This window comes from Oncorhynchus mykiss, chromosome 1 (genome assembly GCF_013265735.2).
Source record: "Oncorhynchus mykiss isolate Arlee chromosome 1, USDA_OmykA_1.1, whole genome shotgun sequence".
Classification (NCBI taxonomy): Eukaryota; Metazoa; Chordata; class Actinopteri; order Salmoniformes; family Salmonidae; genus Oncorhynchus; species Oncorhynchus mykiss.
The window spans coordinates 20,081,376-20,096,397 of NC_048565.1; the positions used below are offsets into that span (position 1 = coordinate 20,081,376).

Here is a 15,022-nt window from a genome sequence, read left to right on the forward strand (position 1 = left end):
GGCTGGGGACCCCAGTGTGAACTCTGCCCTCTGCCTGGCACCGTGCAGTACAAGAGGATGTGCCCACTGGGACCCGGGTACACCACCGACGGCAGAGGTTAGAGAGGGGAGAGGATGTGAGAATGGGTTGAGGTAGGGTCATAGTAAATGTTAAAGGAGATAGGGATGTGTGTGTGTATGTGTGTGTGTGTGTGTGTGTGTGTGTGTGTGTGTGTGTGTGTTTGTCTAACCTCCTTGCCTACTGTTGTTGCAGACATCAATGAGTGCACGGTGATGCCAGACCTGTGTAAGAACGGCCAGTGCATCAACACCATCGGATCGTTCCGCTGCCACTGCAACGTGGGTTATACCACCGACTTCACCGGCACCTCCTGCATTGGTATGACCCATCTCTCTCTCTCTTACTGGGCCTTGGACCAAACCATCCTGCCTCGGGGTAGAAATGGCCCTCATTCTGATCATATTACTTACTACTTTCCTGTTCTTTTTTTAGATATGGATGAGTGTTCCGCATCTCCCAAGCCCTGTAACTTCCTGTGTAAGAACACAGAGGGCAGCTACCTGTGCTCCTGCCCCAGAGGATACACTCTGCAGCCTGACGGAAAGACCTGCAAAGGTGGGTCAAATCAAATCTAATATTATTTGTGACATGCTTCTTAAACAACAGGTGTAGACTAACAGTGAAATGCTTACTTACGGGCTTACTTGCCAACAATGTCAGGGAAGTTAGAAACCAATATACACAGGCAGTTAGAAAAGCCAAGGCTAGCTTTTTCAAACAGAAATTTGCTTCCTTCAACACAAACTCCAAAAAGTTCTGGGACACTGTAAAGTCCATGGAGAATAAGAACACCTCCTCCCAGCTGCCCACTGCACTGAGGATAGGAAACTCTGTCACTACCAATTGAGAATTTCAATAAGCATTTTTCTACGGCTGGCCATGCTTTCCACCTGGCTACCCCTACCTAGGTCAACAGCACTGTACCCTCCACAGAAACTCGCCCAAGCCTCCCCATTTCTCCTTCTCCCTAATCCAGTCAGCTGATGTTCTGAAAGAGCTGCAAAATCTGGAACCCTACAAATCAGCCAGGCTAAACAATCTGGACCCTTTCTTTCTAAAATGATCTGCCGAAATTGTTGCAACCCCTATTACTAGCCTGTTCAACCTCTCTTTCGTGTCGTCTGAGATTCCCAAAGATTGGAAAGCAGCTGCGGTCATCCCCCTTTTCAAAGGGGGGGACACTCTTGACCCAAACTGCTACAGACCTATATCTATCCTACCCTGCCTTTCTAAGGTCTTTGAAAGCCAAATGAACAAACAGATTCAATATCTTAACCACCATCGATAAGAAACAATACTGTCCAGCCGTATTCATTGACCTGGCCAAGGCTTTCGACTCTGTCAATCACCGCATCCTCATTGGCAGACTCGATAGCCTTGGTTTCTCAAATGATTGCCTCGCCTGGTTCACCAACTACTTCTCTGATATAGTTCAGTGTGTCAAATCGGAGGGCCTGTTGTCCGGGCCTCTGGCAGTCTCTATGACGGTGCCACAGGGTTCAATTCTTGGGCCGACTCTCTTCTCTGTATACATCAATGATGTCGCTCTTGCTGCTGGTGAGTCTCTGATCCACCTCTACGCAGACGACACCGTTCTGTATACATCTGGCCCTTCTTTGAACACTGTGTTAACAACCCTCCAGACGAGCTCAGTGCCATACAACTCTCCTTCCGTGGCCTCCGATTGCTCTTAAATACAAGTAAAACTAAATGCATGCTCTTCAACCAATCGCTGCCTGCACCTGCCCGCCCGTCCAGCATCACTACTAATAAATTGGATGCAGTCTATCACAGTGGCATCCGTTTGGTCACCAAAGCCCCATATACTACCCACCACTGCGACCTGTACGCTCTCGTTGGCTGGCTCTCGCTTCATACTCGTCTCCAAACCCACTGGCTCCATGTCATCTACAAGACCCTGCTAGGTAAAGTCCCCCTTTATCTCAGCTCGCTGGTCACCATAGCATCTCCCACCTGTAGCACACGCTCCAGCAGGTATATCTCTCTGGTCACCCCCAAAACCAATTCTTCCTTTGGCCGCCTCTCCTTCCAGTTCTCTGCTGCCAATGACTGGAACGAACTACAAAAATCTCTGAAACTGGAAACACTTATCTCCCTCACTAGCTTTAAGCACCAGCTGTCAGAGCAGCTCACAGATTACTGCACCTGTACATAGCCCATCTATAATTTAGCCCAAACAATTACCTCTTCCCCTACTGTATTTATTTATTTATTTGTTTATTTTGCTCCTTTGCACCCCATTATTTCTACTTTGCACATTCTTCTACTGCTTATCTACCATTCCAGTGTTTTACTTGCTATATTGTATTTACTTTGCCACCATGGCCTTTTTTTTTGCCTTTACCTCCCTTATCTCACCTCATTTGCTCACATCGTATATAGACTTGTTTCTACTATATTATTGACTGTATGTTTGTTTTACTCCATGTGTAATTGTGTTGTTGTATGTGTCGAACAGCTTTGCTTTATCTTGGCCAGGTCGCAATTGTAAATGAGAACTTGTTCTCAACTTGCCTACCTGGTTAAGTAAATGTAAAATAAAATACATTTTAAAAAATGTAGAGAGAAAAAATTTAAATAATAGAAAAATGCTAACACTAGAAAAGGTAGAAGCTGTTCAGGGTCATGTTGGTTCTAGACTTGGTGCATCGGTACTGCTTGCCGTGCGGTAGCAGAAAGATCAGTCTATGACTTGGTTGGCTGGAGCCTGCTATAGAGGTCCTGGATGGCAGGGAGCTTGGCCCCAGTGATGTACTGGGCCGTACGCACTACCATCTGTAGCGCCTATCAGTCGGACGCCAAGCAGTTGCCATACCAAACGGTGATGCAGCCAGTCAAGATGCTCTCAATGGTGCTGCGGTATAACTTTTTGAAGATCTGTTGGCCCATGCCAAATCTTTGTTCAGGATGTCCAGGATCCAGTTGCAGGGGGAGGTGTTCAGTCCTAGGGACCTGAGCTTACTGATGAGGTTGGAGTGCACTATGGTGTTGAACACTGAGCTGTAGTTAATGAACAGAAATCTCACATTGGTGTTCCTCTTGTCCAGGTGGGAGAGGGCAGTGTGGTGGAGTAAAGATTGCGTCATCTGTGGATCTGTTGGGGAGGTATGCAGATTGGAGTGGGTCCAGGGTATCTAGGATGATGGTGTTGATGTGAGCCATGACCAGCCTTTCAAAGCATTCCATGGCTATAGATGTGAATGTTACGAGGCGATAGTCATTTAAACAGGTTACCTTGGTGTTCTTGGGCACAGGGGCTTTGGTGGTCTGCTTGAAACATTAAGTTATTACTCAGGGAAAATGTTAGTGAAGACACTTGCCAGCTGGTCAGAGTACACATCCTGGTATTCCGTCTGGCCCCACAGCCTTGTGAATGTTGACCTCTTTAAAGGTTGGCTACGTAGAGCGGGATCACACAGTCATCCAGGGCAGCTGGTGCTCTAATGCATGGTTCGGTGTTGCTTTTCATGAAGCGAGTATATTAGACATTCAGCTCGTCTGGTTGGCTCGCAATATCCATATTTTTACCCCTCAATTCCAGATCTGGATGAGTGTTCCACCAAGCAGCACAACTGTCAGTTCCTGTGTGTCAACACCATCGGAGGGTTTACATGCAAGTGTCCTGCAGGTTTCACCCAGCACCAGACCGCCTGCATTGGTGAGTAAATTTTTTTTTACCTTCATTTAACTAGGCAAGTCAGTTAAGAACAAACTCTTATTTTCAATGACTGCCTAGGAACAGTGGGTTGACTGCCTGTTCAGGGGTAGAACGACAGATTTGTACCTTGTCAGCTCAGGGATTTGAACTTGCAACCTTACGGTGAACAAGCCATGAACAAGATACACACTTTGTTTAGGACAATTCTACTACCTAGAAAAGTTAAAGAACCCTTAGACTTAGAGCTGGTAGTTCCCCTAAGCACCTCACTTGCACCTAATTTGACCCCAAACATTTTTTTGAATGAAATCTCATGAATGTGTATCTTCATCTCTCGTAGACAACAATGAATGTAATGGGCAGAACAGTGTGTGTGGCTCCAGAGCCTCCTGTGTCAACACTCCCGGCAGCTTCAACTGTGACTGTGGGAAAGGTTTTTCTCTGGACACCACTGGCCTGGAGTGTGAAGGTAAGGATCCAACACACAAGCACGCATGCAGACACACACACATACTCCCTGTAATAATCACACACTCACACACTCCCTGCCATAAACACACACTCACACACTCCCCGCCATAAGCACACACTCACACACTCCCTGCCATAAGCAGACACACACACTCCCCGCCATAAGCAGACACATACACTCCCCGCCATAAGCACACACTCACACTCCCCGCCATAAGCACACACACACACACTCCCCGCCATAAGCAGACACATACACTCCCCGCCATAAGCACACACACACACACTCCCTCCATAAGCAGACACATACACTCCCCGCCATAAGCACACACACACACAGTCCACGCCATAAGCACACACACACACACTCCCCACCATAAGCACACACACACACACACTCCCCGCCATAAGCGGACACATACACTCCCCGCCATAAGCACACACTCACACTCCCCGCCATAAGCACACACACACACTCCCCGCCATAAGCACACACTCACACACTCCCTGCCATAAGCAGACACACACACTCCCCGCCATAAGCAGACACATACACTCCCCGCCATAAGCAGACACACACACTCCCCGCCATAAGCACACACACACACTCCCCGCCATAAGCACTCACACACACTCCCCGCCATAAGCACACTCACACACACTCCCCGCCATAAGCACACTCACACACACTCCCCGCCATAAGCACACTCACACACACTCCCTGCCATAAGCAGACACACACACTCCCCGCCATAAGCAGACACACACTCCCCGCCATAAGCACACTCACACACACTCCCCGCCATAAGCAGACACACACACTCCCCGCCATAAGCACTCACACACACTCCCCGCCATAAGCACACTCACACACACTCCCCGCCATAAGCAGACACATACACTCCCCGCCATAAGCACTCACACACACTCCCCGCCATAAGCACACTCACACACACTCCCCGCCATAAGCACACTCACACACACTCCCCGCCATAAGCAGACACACACACTCCCTGCCATAAGCACTCACACACACTCCCCGCCATAAGCAGACACACACACTCCCCGCCATAAGCACTCACACACACTCCCCGCCATAAGCACTCACACACACTCCCCGCCATAAGCACACTCACACACACTCCCCGCCATAAGCACACTCACACACACTCCCCGCCATAAGCACACTCACACACACTCCCCGCCATAAGCAGACACACACACTCCCCGCCATAAGCACTCACACACACTCCCCGCCATAAGCACACTCACACACACTCCCCGCCATAAGCACACTCACACACACTCCCCGCCATAAGCAGACACACACACTCCCCGCCATAAGCAGACACTCACACTCCCCACCATAAGCAGACACACACACTCCCCGCCATAAGCAGACACACACACTCCCCGCCATAAGCAGACACACACACTCCCCGCCATAAGCACTCACACGCACTCCCCGCCATAAGCACACGCACACACACTCCCTGCCATAAGCAGACACATACACTCCCCGCCATAAGCAGACACACACACTCCCCGCCATAAGCAGACACACACACTCCCCGCCATAAGCAGACACACACACTCCCCGCCATAAGCAGACTCACACACACTCCCTGCCATAAGCAGACTCACACACTCCCTGCCATAAGCAGACACACACACTCCCCACCATAAGCAGACACACACACTCCCCGCCATAAGCACACTCACACACACTCCCCGCCATAAGCACACTCACACACACTCCCCACCATAAGCACACACACACACACACTCCCCGCCATAAGGAGACACTCACACTCCCCGCCATAAGCACACACACACACTCCCCGCCATAAGCACACACACACACTCCCCGCCATAAGCACACACTCACACACTCCCTGCCATAAGCAGACACACACACTCCCCGCCATAAGCAGACACATACACTCCCCGCCATAAGCAGACACACACACTCCCCGCCATAAGCACACACACACACTCCCCGCCATAAGCACTCACACACACTCCCCGCCATAAGCACACTCACACACACTCCCCGCCATAAGCACACTCACACACACTCCCCGCCATAAGCACACTCACACACACTCCCTGCCATAAGCAGACACACACACTCCCCACCATAAGCAGACATACACTCCCCGCCATAAGCACACTCACACACACTCCCCGCCATAAGCACACTCACACACACTCCCCGCCATAAGCAGACACACACACTCCCCGCCATAAGCACTCACACACACTCCCCGCCATAAGCACACTCACACACACTCCCCGCCATAAGCAGACACATACACTCCCCGCCATAAGCACTCACACACACTCCCCGCCATAAGCACACTCACACGCACTCCCCGCCATAAGCACACTCACACACACTCCCCGCCATAAGCAGACACACACACTCCCCGCCATAAGCACTCACACACACTCCCCGCCATAAGCAGACACACACACTCCCCGCCATAAGCACTCACACACACTCCCCGCCATAAGCACACTCACACACACTCCCCGCCATAAGCACACTCACACACACTCCCCGCCATAAGCAGACACACACACTCCCCGCCATAAGCACTCACACACACTCCCCGCCATAAGCACACTCACACACACTCCCCGCCATAAGCACACTCACACACACTCCCCGCCATAAGCAGACACACACACTCCCCGCCATAAGCAGACACTCACACTCCCCACCATAAGCAGACACACACACTCCCCGCCATAAGCAGACACACACACTCCCCGCCATAAGCAGACACACACACTCCCCGCCATAAGCACTCACACACACTCCCCGCCATAAGCACACGCACACACACTCCCTGCCATAAGCAGACACATACACTCCCCACCATAAGCAGACACACACACTCCCCGCCATAAGCAGTCACACACACTCCCCGCCATAAGCAGACACACACACTCCCCGCCATAAGCAGACTCACACACACTCCCCGCCATAAGCAGACTCACACACTCCCTGCCATAAGCAGACACACACACTCCCCACCATAAGCAGACACACACACTCCCCGCCATAAGCACACTCACACACACTCCCCGCCATAAGCACACTCACACACACTCCCTACCATAAGCAGACACATACACTCCCCGCCATAAGCACACACACATACACTCCCCACCATAAGCAGACACTCACACACTCCCCACCATAAGCAGACACACACACTCCCGCCATAAGCACACTCACACACACTCCCCGCCATAAGCACACTCACACACACTCCCCGCCATAAACACACACACACATACACTCCACCAACTTTTGCAAGATGTAACACGAAATGCCTTAATGAATGTCCAACTTCCCCATGTCTGTGACCTCTCCTTCAGATGTGGATGAGTGTGGTAGTAACCATCGCTGTCAGCATGGCTGTCAGAACATGATGGGAGGTTTCCGCTGTGGCTGTCCTCAGGGCTATGTGCAACACTACCAGTGGAACCAGTGTGTGGGTGAGTGGGACAGACACACACCAGTCACAAGACCAGTCACTTACTTAAACACTTTTTGCTTCAAGGGGTGCATATGGCCACAAGACATGTCACTGCCCAGTATTGAGACACAGGAGCTGTCCTCTGTGTGTCATAATCTCAATTCAGGACCTAACTTACCAAGTATCTGCATCGATCAACTAAATCTGATACCGTGTGCACATCGTGCTTAGGCTTGTCTTTTACTCATTTTGACACATCAATCTATCTTTCTCTCTCTCTTTTCTCTCTGTAGATGAGAACGAGTGTTCGGGTGTGTCTGTGTGTGGCTCGGCCTCCTGCTACAACACCCTGGGCAGCTTTAAGTGTGTGTGTCCATCCGGTTTTGACTTTGAGCTGGGAGGGGGTGGGTGCCAGGATGTCAATGAGTGTTCCATGGGCAGTAACCCCTGCAGTTTCGGCTGCTCCAACACAGACGGAGGATACCTGTGTGGCTGTCCTGGAGGTTACTACAGGGCTGGACAGGGGTGAGTGGATGGGAGACTCAGCCTTACATTGACTGACTGACACCAGGGATTCCCCAATGGGTTGTGGCTTGTGGCTGATTCCTTATGGGTTAATGGCTCAAAACTTGGTCTTGGTTGCAACCATTGGTTTTATTCACTTATTGGGTGAAGATTTTTTTTTTAATCAAAAATATCTTAAAGACTTCAAAAGCTTTAGGTTGGTCACAGCACAAACAAACACGAACCACTGGGAACCTCATACAACACAACACTGTATGAACAGTCTCACTTATTTTCTCCACAAGAAAGAGTATCTCTCAGTGTTAAGGAATGTGAGTTCTACTTTGCGTTCTACTGTGAGTTCTACTGTGAGTCCTGACTTCTCTCTCTCTTTCTGTTCTCTCCCCAGTCATTGTATTTCAGGTCAGGGCTTCCAGGACCACTTTAGCTCAGAGGGAGATGATGAGGACAGTCTGTCTCCAGAGGCCTGCTACGAATGTAAGATCAACGGAGACGTCGGCAAGAAGGGCCGACACAGACGTCACTCTGCTGGAGACAACGACCTCAAGGTGCTATTGCTACTCTCTTTCCTCTTCTCTTTTTCTGCTATTTTGAAGTCTCTCACTCCTCAAATCTACAGGTTATAAATGTGTATGTTGTGTGTATGTGTATGTTTTTTGTTATGTTGCTATGTGCTGACCCTCTCCTCCCTCATCTCCCCAGGAGGTGAGCATGGCCAGCCTAGACACCCAGGAGTCCATCCCCATGAACCTGAGCCTGGCCTCGCTGCACAACAAGGAGCCCCTGCTGGAGCTGCTGCCGGCCCTGGAGCCCCTGGAGCACCATGTGCGCTACGTCATCACCCACGGCAACCAGGACGAGCACTTCCGCCTGCTGGAACGCCACAATGGGAAGAGCGTGCTGAGGTTGGGCAGGAAGCCACCTCCCCCTGGCTCCTACCGCCTGGAGATCGCTAGTCTGCCCCTGTTCGGGCCGCGGCGCCTCCGACAGCTGGAGGAGGAACACGACAGCGACTACCTGCTGGGAGAGATAGGAGACGCCCTGCGCATCAAGCTGCACATCCACCTGAACTGAGCTGCAAGCACTCCAACCCTCCCCAACCTCCTTCTTTCCAGCCCCTGGACTAACCTTATAATGACCCCTCTGATCTTTGACCTTAACCCCAGGACCATCCATTAAATTGGGCTAGGGTGCTTTGAAAGACTGAGTCAAGCAGCCCAACCACCACTTTTTAATTGTCAAGTATTTTATTTTGTTTCCCTGACTACCCACACCCCTCCTTGCCCTCCTTACTGTATCTACCCACCCCAGACCCACCCCTCCTATAGATGTAAGATCTTAATTTGAGCCAGTTTGCTACAGCAGGAAAATAATTATACAGCAACAGGAAATGTGAATTATTACGTGGATTATAATTAATGGGCATTTTTGTAGGGGTTGATAATTATTTTGTTAGGGCAAATCAAGTCTGAAATTTCAAATTGGAAATGTATATACTACAATCAAATATACTACAAGTTTGCATTTCCTGCTGTGCAGGAACATTTCCAGCAACAAAGGAGTGATCAAATTAAGATCCTACATCTGTATTCTACTTGGAGAACGAGTGGAGGAGATTACAGAAAGGTGTGCAGTGCTTGGACCACAAAACCCTGCCATTTTAGATTTTACACACAAAATGGCTGACGAGAATCGATTCATGCCTTCGAATCCATGAACCTCTGGGATGAAGTAGAAATGGAAGAAGATGCACAAAAAAGCTGAAAATTGTTGAAATGCTAAATAATGTGCTATAAAGTGGGAAATTTTACTGTTGAGTTGAGCGTGTGTAGGACAATCTTCTTATGATGATGTGGAAAGGTAAGAACCACTGATTTGCTAAAAGAGTTCTAAGGGTATGTGTTGGTGAATGGTGGTCCAAGCAGTCCCTCGCCTGTCTGTAATCTCTGTGAAATCACAACACTGGGGATAGAGGTCATGCTTCGCCCTACTCGGTATTCTGTGTCATTTAATGTATTGTACTGTCAAAAAACTTCACACGAAGGACTGCAACATTTACACATGTCAGGTTTAACAGTAATGGAGAGTTGGTCATCATGCATAGTATACAACTTTAGGAGTAAATCACCATCGGTAAGCAGGGACCCTCTGGTGTGATGGCATGTGCTGCCGGCCCGCGTTCTGTTACCTCAATGCGTTTCACTCATGTCCTCCACTCACCATACAACGCTGTTGTAATGCTGCCTCTGGCCAGGAGAGGGCCACACTGTCCCTCAGCATGAACCATGTCCAGTGTCTCAGAGACAGAAGAGGAGGTAGAGGCCGCCCCTAATCACTGGTCCAGGATCAGATATTGTTTTATCTCCCTAATGGAAGGTGGGAATCGCGGGTAGGGTACTCTGATCCTAGTTCAGTGGTTAGGGGTGATTACTACCTCAAGTCCTCTCTCCAAAAGACTGCCAGGACATTGTACTAGTGGTGCTGCAGTTTTATATCGTGCACTGAAACTGCTCTTTGAATTTAATCAGAGAGATTTTGCTTAGAAACGCAGCAAACATCCTGAGGGATTTGGCTTTTAGAACTTTATTTTGAAGCTTTTCTGAGAGTTGGTATTCTGACTGGTAGTGGGAACTTATTGGATGGCTGAACCAACTGCAGCCCATAGAGAAACATAGCTGGAGACTAAACATATTGTAACAACCTCAATGGTACTTAACAACGTTACCACAACAGACAGGTAACGTTTGGGATTTTTACAGAACACACATAAATGCGGGCACAAACACACAGGTGAACACCAAAACTCACTGACAACAAGCATCCATCAGCTCACAATTCTTTTTTTTATCAGAGAAAAAGGTGCTAAATAATTCTGTCTCTTACATGATGTACAACAAAAAAATCAGTCTTGAATCTTGATTGCAAAAACTGTCATTCTTACTAGGTTTTATGTTTCATGTTTGTCTGTATTTTGTAATGTCTTAATGCTGAAAACCAATATTATCGAACTTGCTTCTTGAAAATGTAATTGTATATTTTTAAGTGAAATTTAGATGTTTTTTATGTTGTTTTTAAAAGCGTCAAGGCTGCCCAAGATTGAATGCCTTAAAGTGCTGGTGGCTTTGTTTGCACAGAAAAGAAAAGATCAAATCAAATCCTAGAGTGGCATCCATTTTGTGATCATGCAGTAGATTAGAACACTGTACCTATCATTGTCCTTCTCAGCTCATACTGTAGTCTCTGAGCTCATAATGCTGTCGGTTAGTGGGTGCGGATTGCCAGTAGCCTGATCCCAGATCAGTTTGTGCAACAACCATAGCATAAACAGATCTGGGACATGGTTGGATTGAGTGTCAGAGACCAAAACACACTACTATAGTAGCATTCCCACTCTACAGTTTGTCTCTCTATCGTGATGTTGACACTGTAACAAGCCTATAGGATCAATGCAAAAACATGGCCATCTATCGCTCACTCTGGCAGTGAGTGTCCCTAGCCCTGTTTATACCTGCCGCTAGCATACATCCTTAGTCCCGATCTCATCCTGATCTCGTCCCATTCTTGTTCTGATCTCTTGCCGCTCTTGCTCGTTTACACTTATAAGATCTGATTCAAATCAGTTCACAATGAGTCTTTTGAATCACCTACACCTGTCTAAAATGTGGGCACAATCAGAATGAGGACAAGATCAGAACAAAGGACGCATGTTAGAACCAGGTATAAATGTGGCTTCTGTCTAGTAACCTATTTCTGATGCTCAACTATGATTTTGCTCTCTGAACATCCAAGGTTACTGCACTGTTCCCACAGCCTGGGCTATATTTATGCATAACCATTTTTCGAACATGGGAACATTGTATACTTTATCTTTTTTTTTGTCTGTCCGTTATTTTATTTGCCAATACATGTTAAGAAAATAATGTGCGTGTGCGTACTGTATCTCAGCTTCAGTGTCAAACTTGAACTTCGCTGGTATCGCTCAATCAGTCAGTTCTGATTTGAATTTGAGGGAAAAAAAGAACTTGAATGTCATTTCTTTAGAGGTGCTCAGGAGGGTGTAGAGAACACAGACAGACTCAACACCTGGAGCTCTCTCTGAAACCAGCTGATGGTTTCCATGACAATCATTGAGCCATACCATAACTCTAACTGGGGCAAAACTGAACATCCCTGACAAACTAGTCTTTTCTCATTTTCCAAACTCTTATTTTATGCTGGAACGAATCTAACATTAATTGGGTGTACACATATGCGATCTGTCAAATCTGAGGGATTCTCATCATTTTGTAAACTTTTGTCAGTGACATTTAATGGCAATAAAAGTATTGTGGGTTATATTTTTAAAGGATTGTCTTGGAGTTTCATTTTCCAGCTCGATGAATGTCCCATTAGCGCTTTGTTAAGGTGATTAAAGTGAGTTAATGTGCTGATATGTTTTATTGATTTTACAGGAAGAGTTATCGGTAACTGCCAAAATAAAGGAAACACCAACAGTGTCTTTATATGGCATTGGGCCACCACAAGCTGCCAAAACTGCTTCAATGCACCTTGGCATAGATTTTACAAGTGTCTGGAACTCTACTGGAAGGATGCGACACCATTCTTCCACAAGAAATTCCATAATTTGGTGTTTTGTTGATGGTGGTGGAAAACACTGTCTCACTCACCGTTCCTGAATCTCCCATAAGTGTTCAATTGGGTTGAGATCTGGTGACACACACACACACACACACACACACACACACACACACACACACACACACACACACACACACACACACTTTAAACCCCCTATGCTCCTTTGAGATCCCTCTTTCAGTCACTGAGATCTCTTCTTCTAGCCATGGTAGCCAAGATAATGGGGCATTTTTAATAACTGGGCATTTTTATACATGACCCTAAGTATGATGGGATGTTAATTGCTTAATTAACTCTGGAATCACACCTGTGTGGAAGCACCTTCTTTCAATATACCTTGTATCCCTCATTTACTCAAGCGTTTCCTTTATTTTGTCAATTACCCGTATCTACCCATTCCAACCATTCACCCCCACACAGGAAATTGAAAAAACGAATTGAAGAACCCCATTTTATTTCACAGAATGAAACTTTGCGTAGCAAAAACAAAGCAGTTAGGAAATATATCTACTTACAAATCTTGAAAACGCAAGCAAAGCTGCCTGCTCTGACTCCCCTCGTCCCAAGACCTGGCTACCTCAAGAATCACAGTCCAACGATAAGATTGAGAGAGCTACAAACCACAGAAAACACTAGCAAAAGGAGACTCCAAACTTGAGTCGGAATACAAAAATAAAGTATTTCTGATCTTTCTAAAAGTCGCAGTTGTAGAGTTCCTTTTCACCAAGCTTGGCAGGGTGGCTGAAGCAAACAGGTCAACCAAAGAATATGTAGATATAGATAGTAAATATATGGCTTTGTTTCAGTTATACAGACACAAAACACACTAATAATATTTATATGAAGACAAATCACCCGTTTGGTTTCTTAAAGAGGTGACTGCATCTGTAAACACAGTTGTAATATAATAATAATCTGTCAGAATAATATTGGTTAAAAAGGTCGTAACTGCTGAAGATACTGTAACAAATCATCAACTGGAGGTGCAGAAACAGGTGAGATGTAAATACTGCAAGATACTATTATGTCTAGGTTTATTCTGTAGTTAAGAGATCTTGTTTGTAATCCCAGATCACAGGATGTTTGAAATGGCTTGGTAGCTCTCCCCTGCATTTTAGCCAGTCTACAGGGACTACAGCAGGGGGAGATGCAGCAGAGGGTTTTAAGGCAGCAGTGCAGTATAACCCCTTTCTACCTCTTGGTCTGAGTTTCAAGGAGGCTGCTCTTGAGGGTTCTGATCTCGGTCTGGGTCTTGAGGGTTCTGGTCTGGGTCTTGAGGGTACTGATCACTGTCTGGGTCTTGAGGGTTCTGATCTCGGTCTGGGTCTTGAGGGTTCTGGTCTGGGTCTTGAGGGTTCTAAACTCGGTCTGGGTCTTGAGGGTTCTGAACTCAGAGTGGGTCTTGAGGGTTCTGATCTCGGTCTGAGTCTTAAGGGTTCTGAACTCTGTCTGCGTATTGAGGGTTCTGAACTCGGTGTGGGTCTTGATGGTTCTGATCCCAGTATGGGTCTTGAGGGTTCTGAACTCTGTCTGCGTATTGAGGGTTCTGAACTCGGTGTGGGTCTTGAGGGTTCTGATCTCGATCTGGCTATTGAGGGTTATGAACTCGGTCTGGGTCTTGAGGGTTCTGATCTCGGTCTGGGTCTTGAGGGTTCTGAACTCTGTCTGGGTATTGAGGGTTCTGAACTCGGTGTGGGTCTTGAGGGTTCTGATCTCGGTCTGGGTCTTGAGGGTTCTGATCTCGGTTTGGGTTATGAGGGTTCTGATCTCGGTCTGGGTCATGAGGCTTCTGATCTTGGTCTGGGTCTTGAGGGTTCTGATCTCGGTCTGGGTGTTGAGTGTTCTGATCTCGGTCTGGGTGTTGAGTGTTCTGATCTCAAGGTGGGTCTTGAGGGTTCTGATCTCGGTGTGGGTCTTGAGGGTTCTGATCTCGGTCTGGGTCTTGAGGGTTCTGATCTTTGTCTGGGTCTTGAGAGCTCCAGTCTGACTACTTGTATGTTTCTACAGCAGGGCCAGTCAAACTGCCCCCTTTAAACCCTACCAGGGTCGTTTTCATTAGGGAACACCGTAGCAAAACGTTGTGCAACAGAAAAAACAAAAACAAGCCTTCCTTATTGGACAAGTTCTGGTAGTCCCTCTCTGTTTCAGTCCGTTTGG

The 15,022-nt window shown here is 47.5% G+C and overlaps 1 protein-coding gene across 2 annotated transcripts in view; it reads left to right on the forward strand.

Annotated features, from left to right (window-relative positions):
• LOC110532018 (fibrillin-2-like) overlaps nt 1-12,572 on the forward strand; it is a 116,104-nt gene extending 103,532 nt beyond the window's left edge. For both annotated transcript variants that reach the window (XM_036965331.1, XM_036965390.1), the window contains exons 56-64: nt 1-97; nt 254-379; nt 494-616; nt 3,624-3,740; nt 4,081-4,209; nt 7,602-7,721; nt 7,996-8,227; nt 8,616-8,775; nt 8,930-12,572. The exon at nt 1-97 is cut by the window's left edge and continues 110 nt beyond it. In XM_036965331.1, the coding sequence (XP_036821226.1) occupies nt 1-97; nt 254-379; nt 494-616; nt 3,624-3,740; nt 4,081-4,209; nt 7,602-7,721; nt 7,996-8,227; nt 8,616-8,775; nt 8,930-9,301 (1,476 nt within the window). In that variant the 3' untranslated portion in view covers nt 9,302-12,572. The remainder of the gene's footprint in view (nt 98-253; nt 380-493; nt 617-3,623; nt 3,741-4,080; nt 4,210-7,601; nt 7,722-7,995; nt 8,228-8,615; nt 8,776-8,929) is intronic.
• The last annotated feature ends 2,450 nt before the right edge of the window (nt 12,573-15,022 follow it).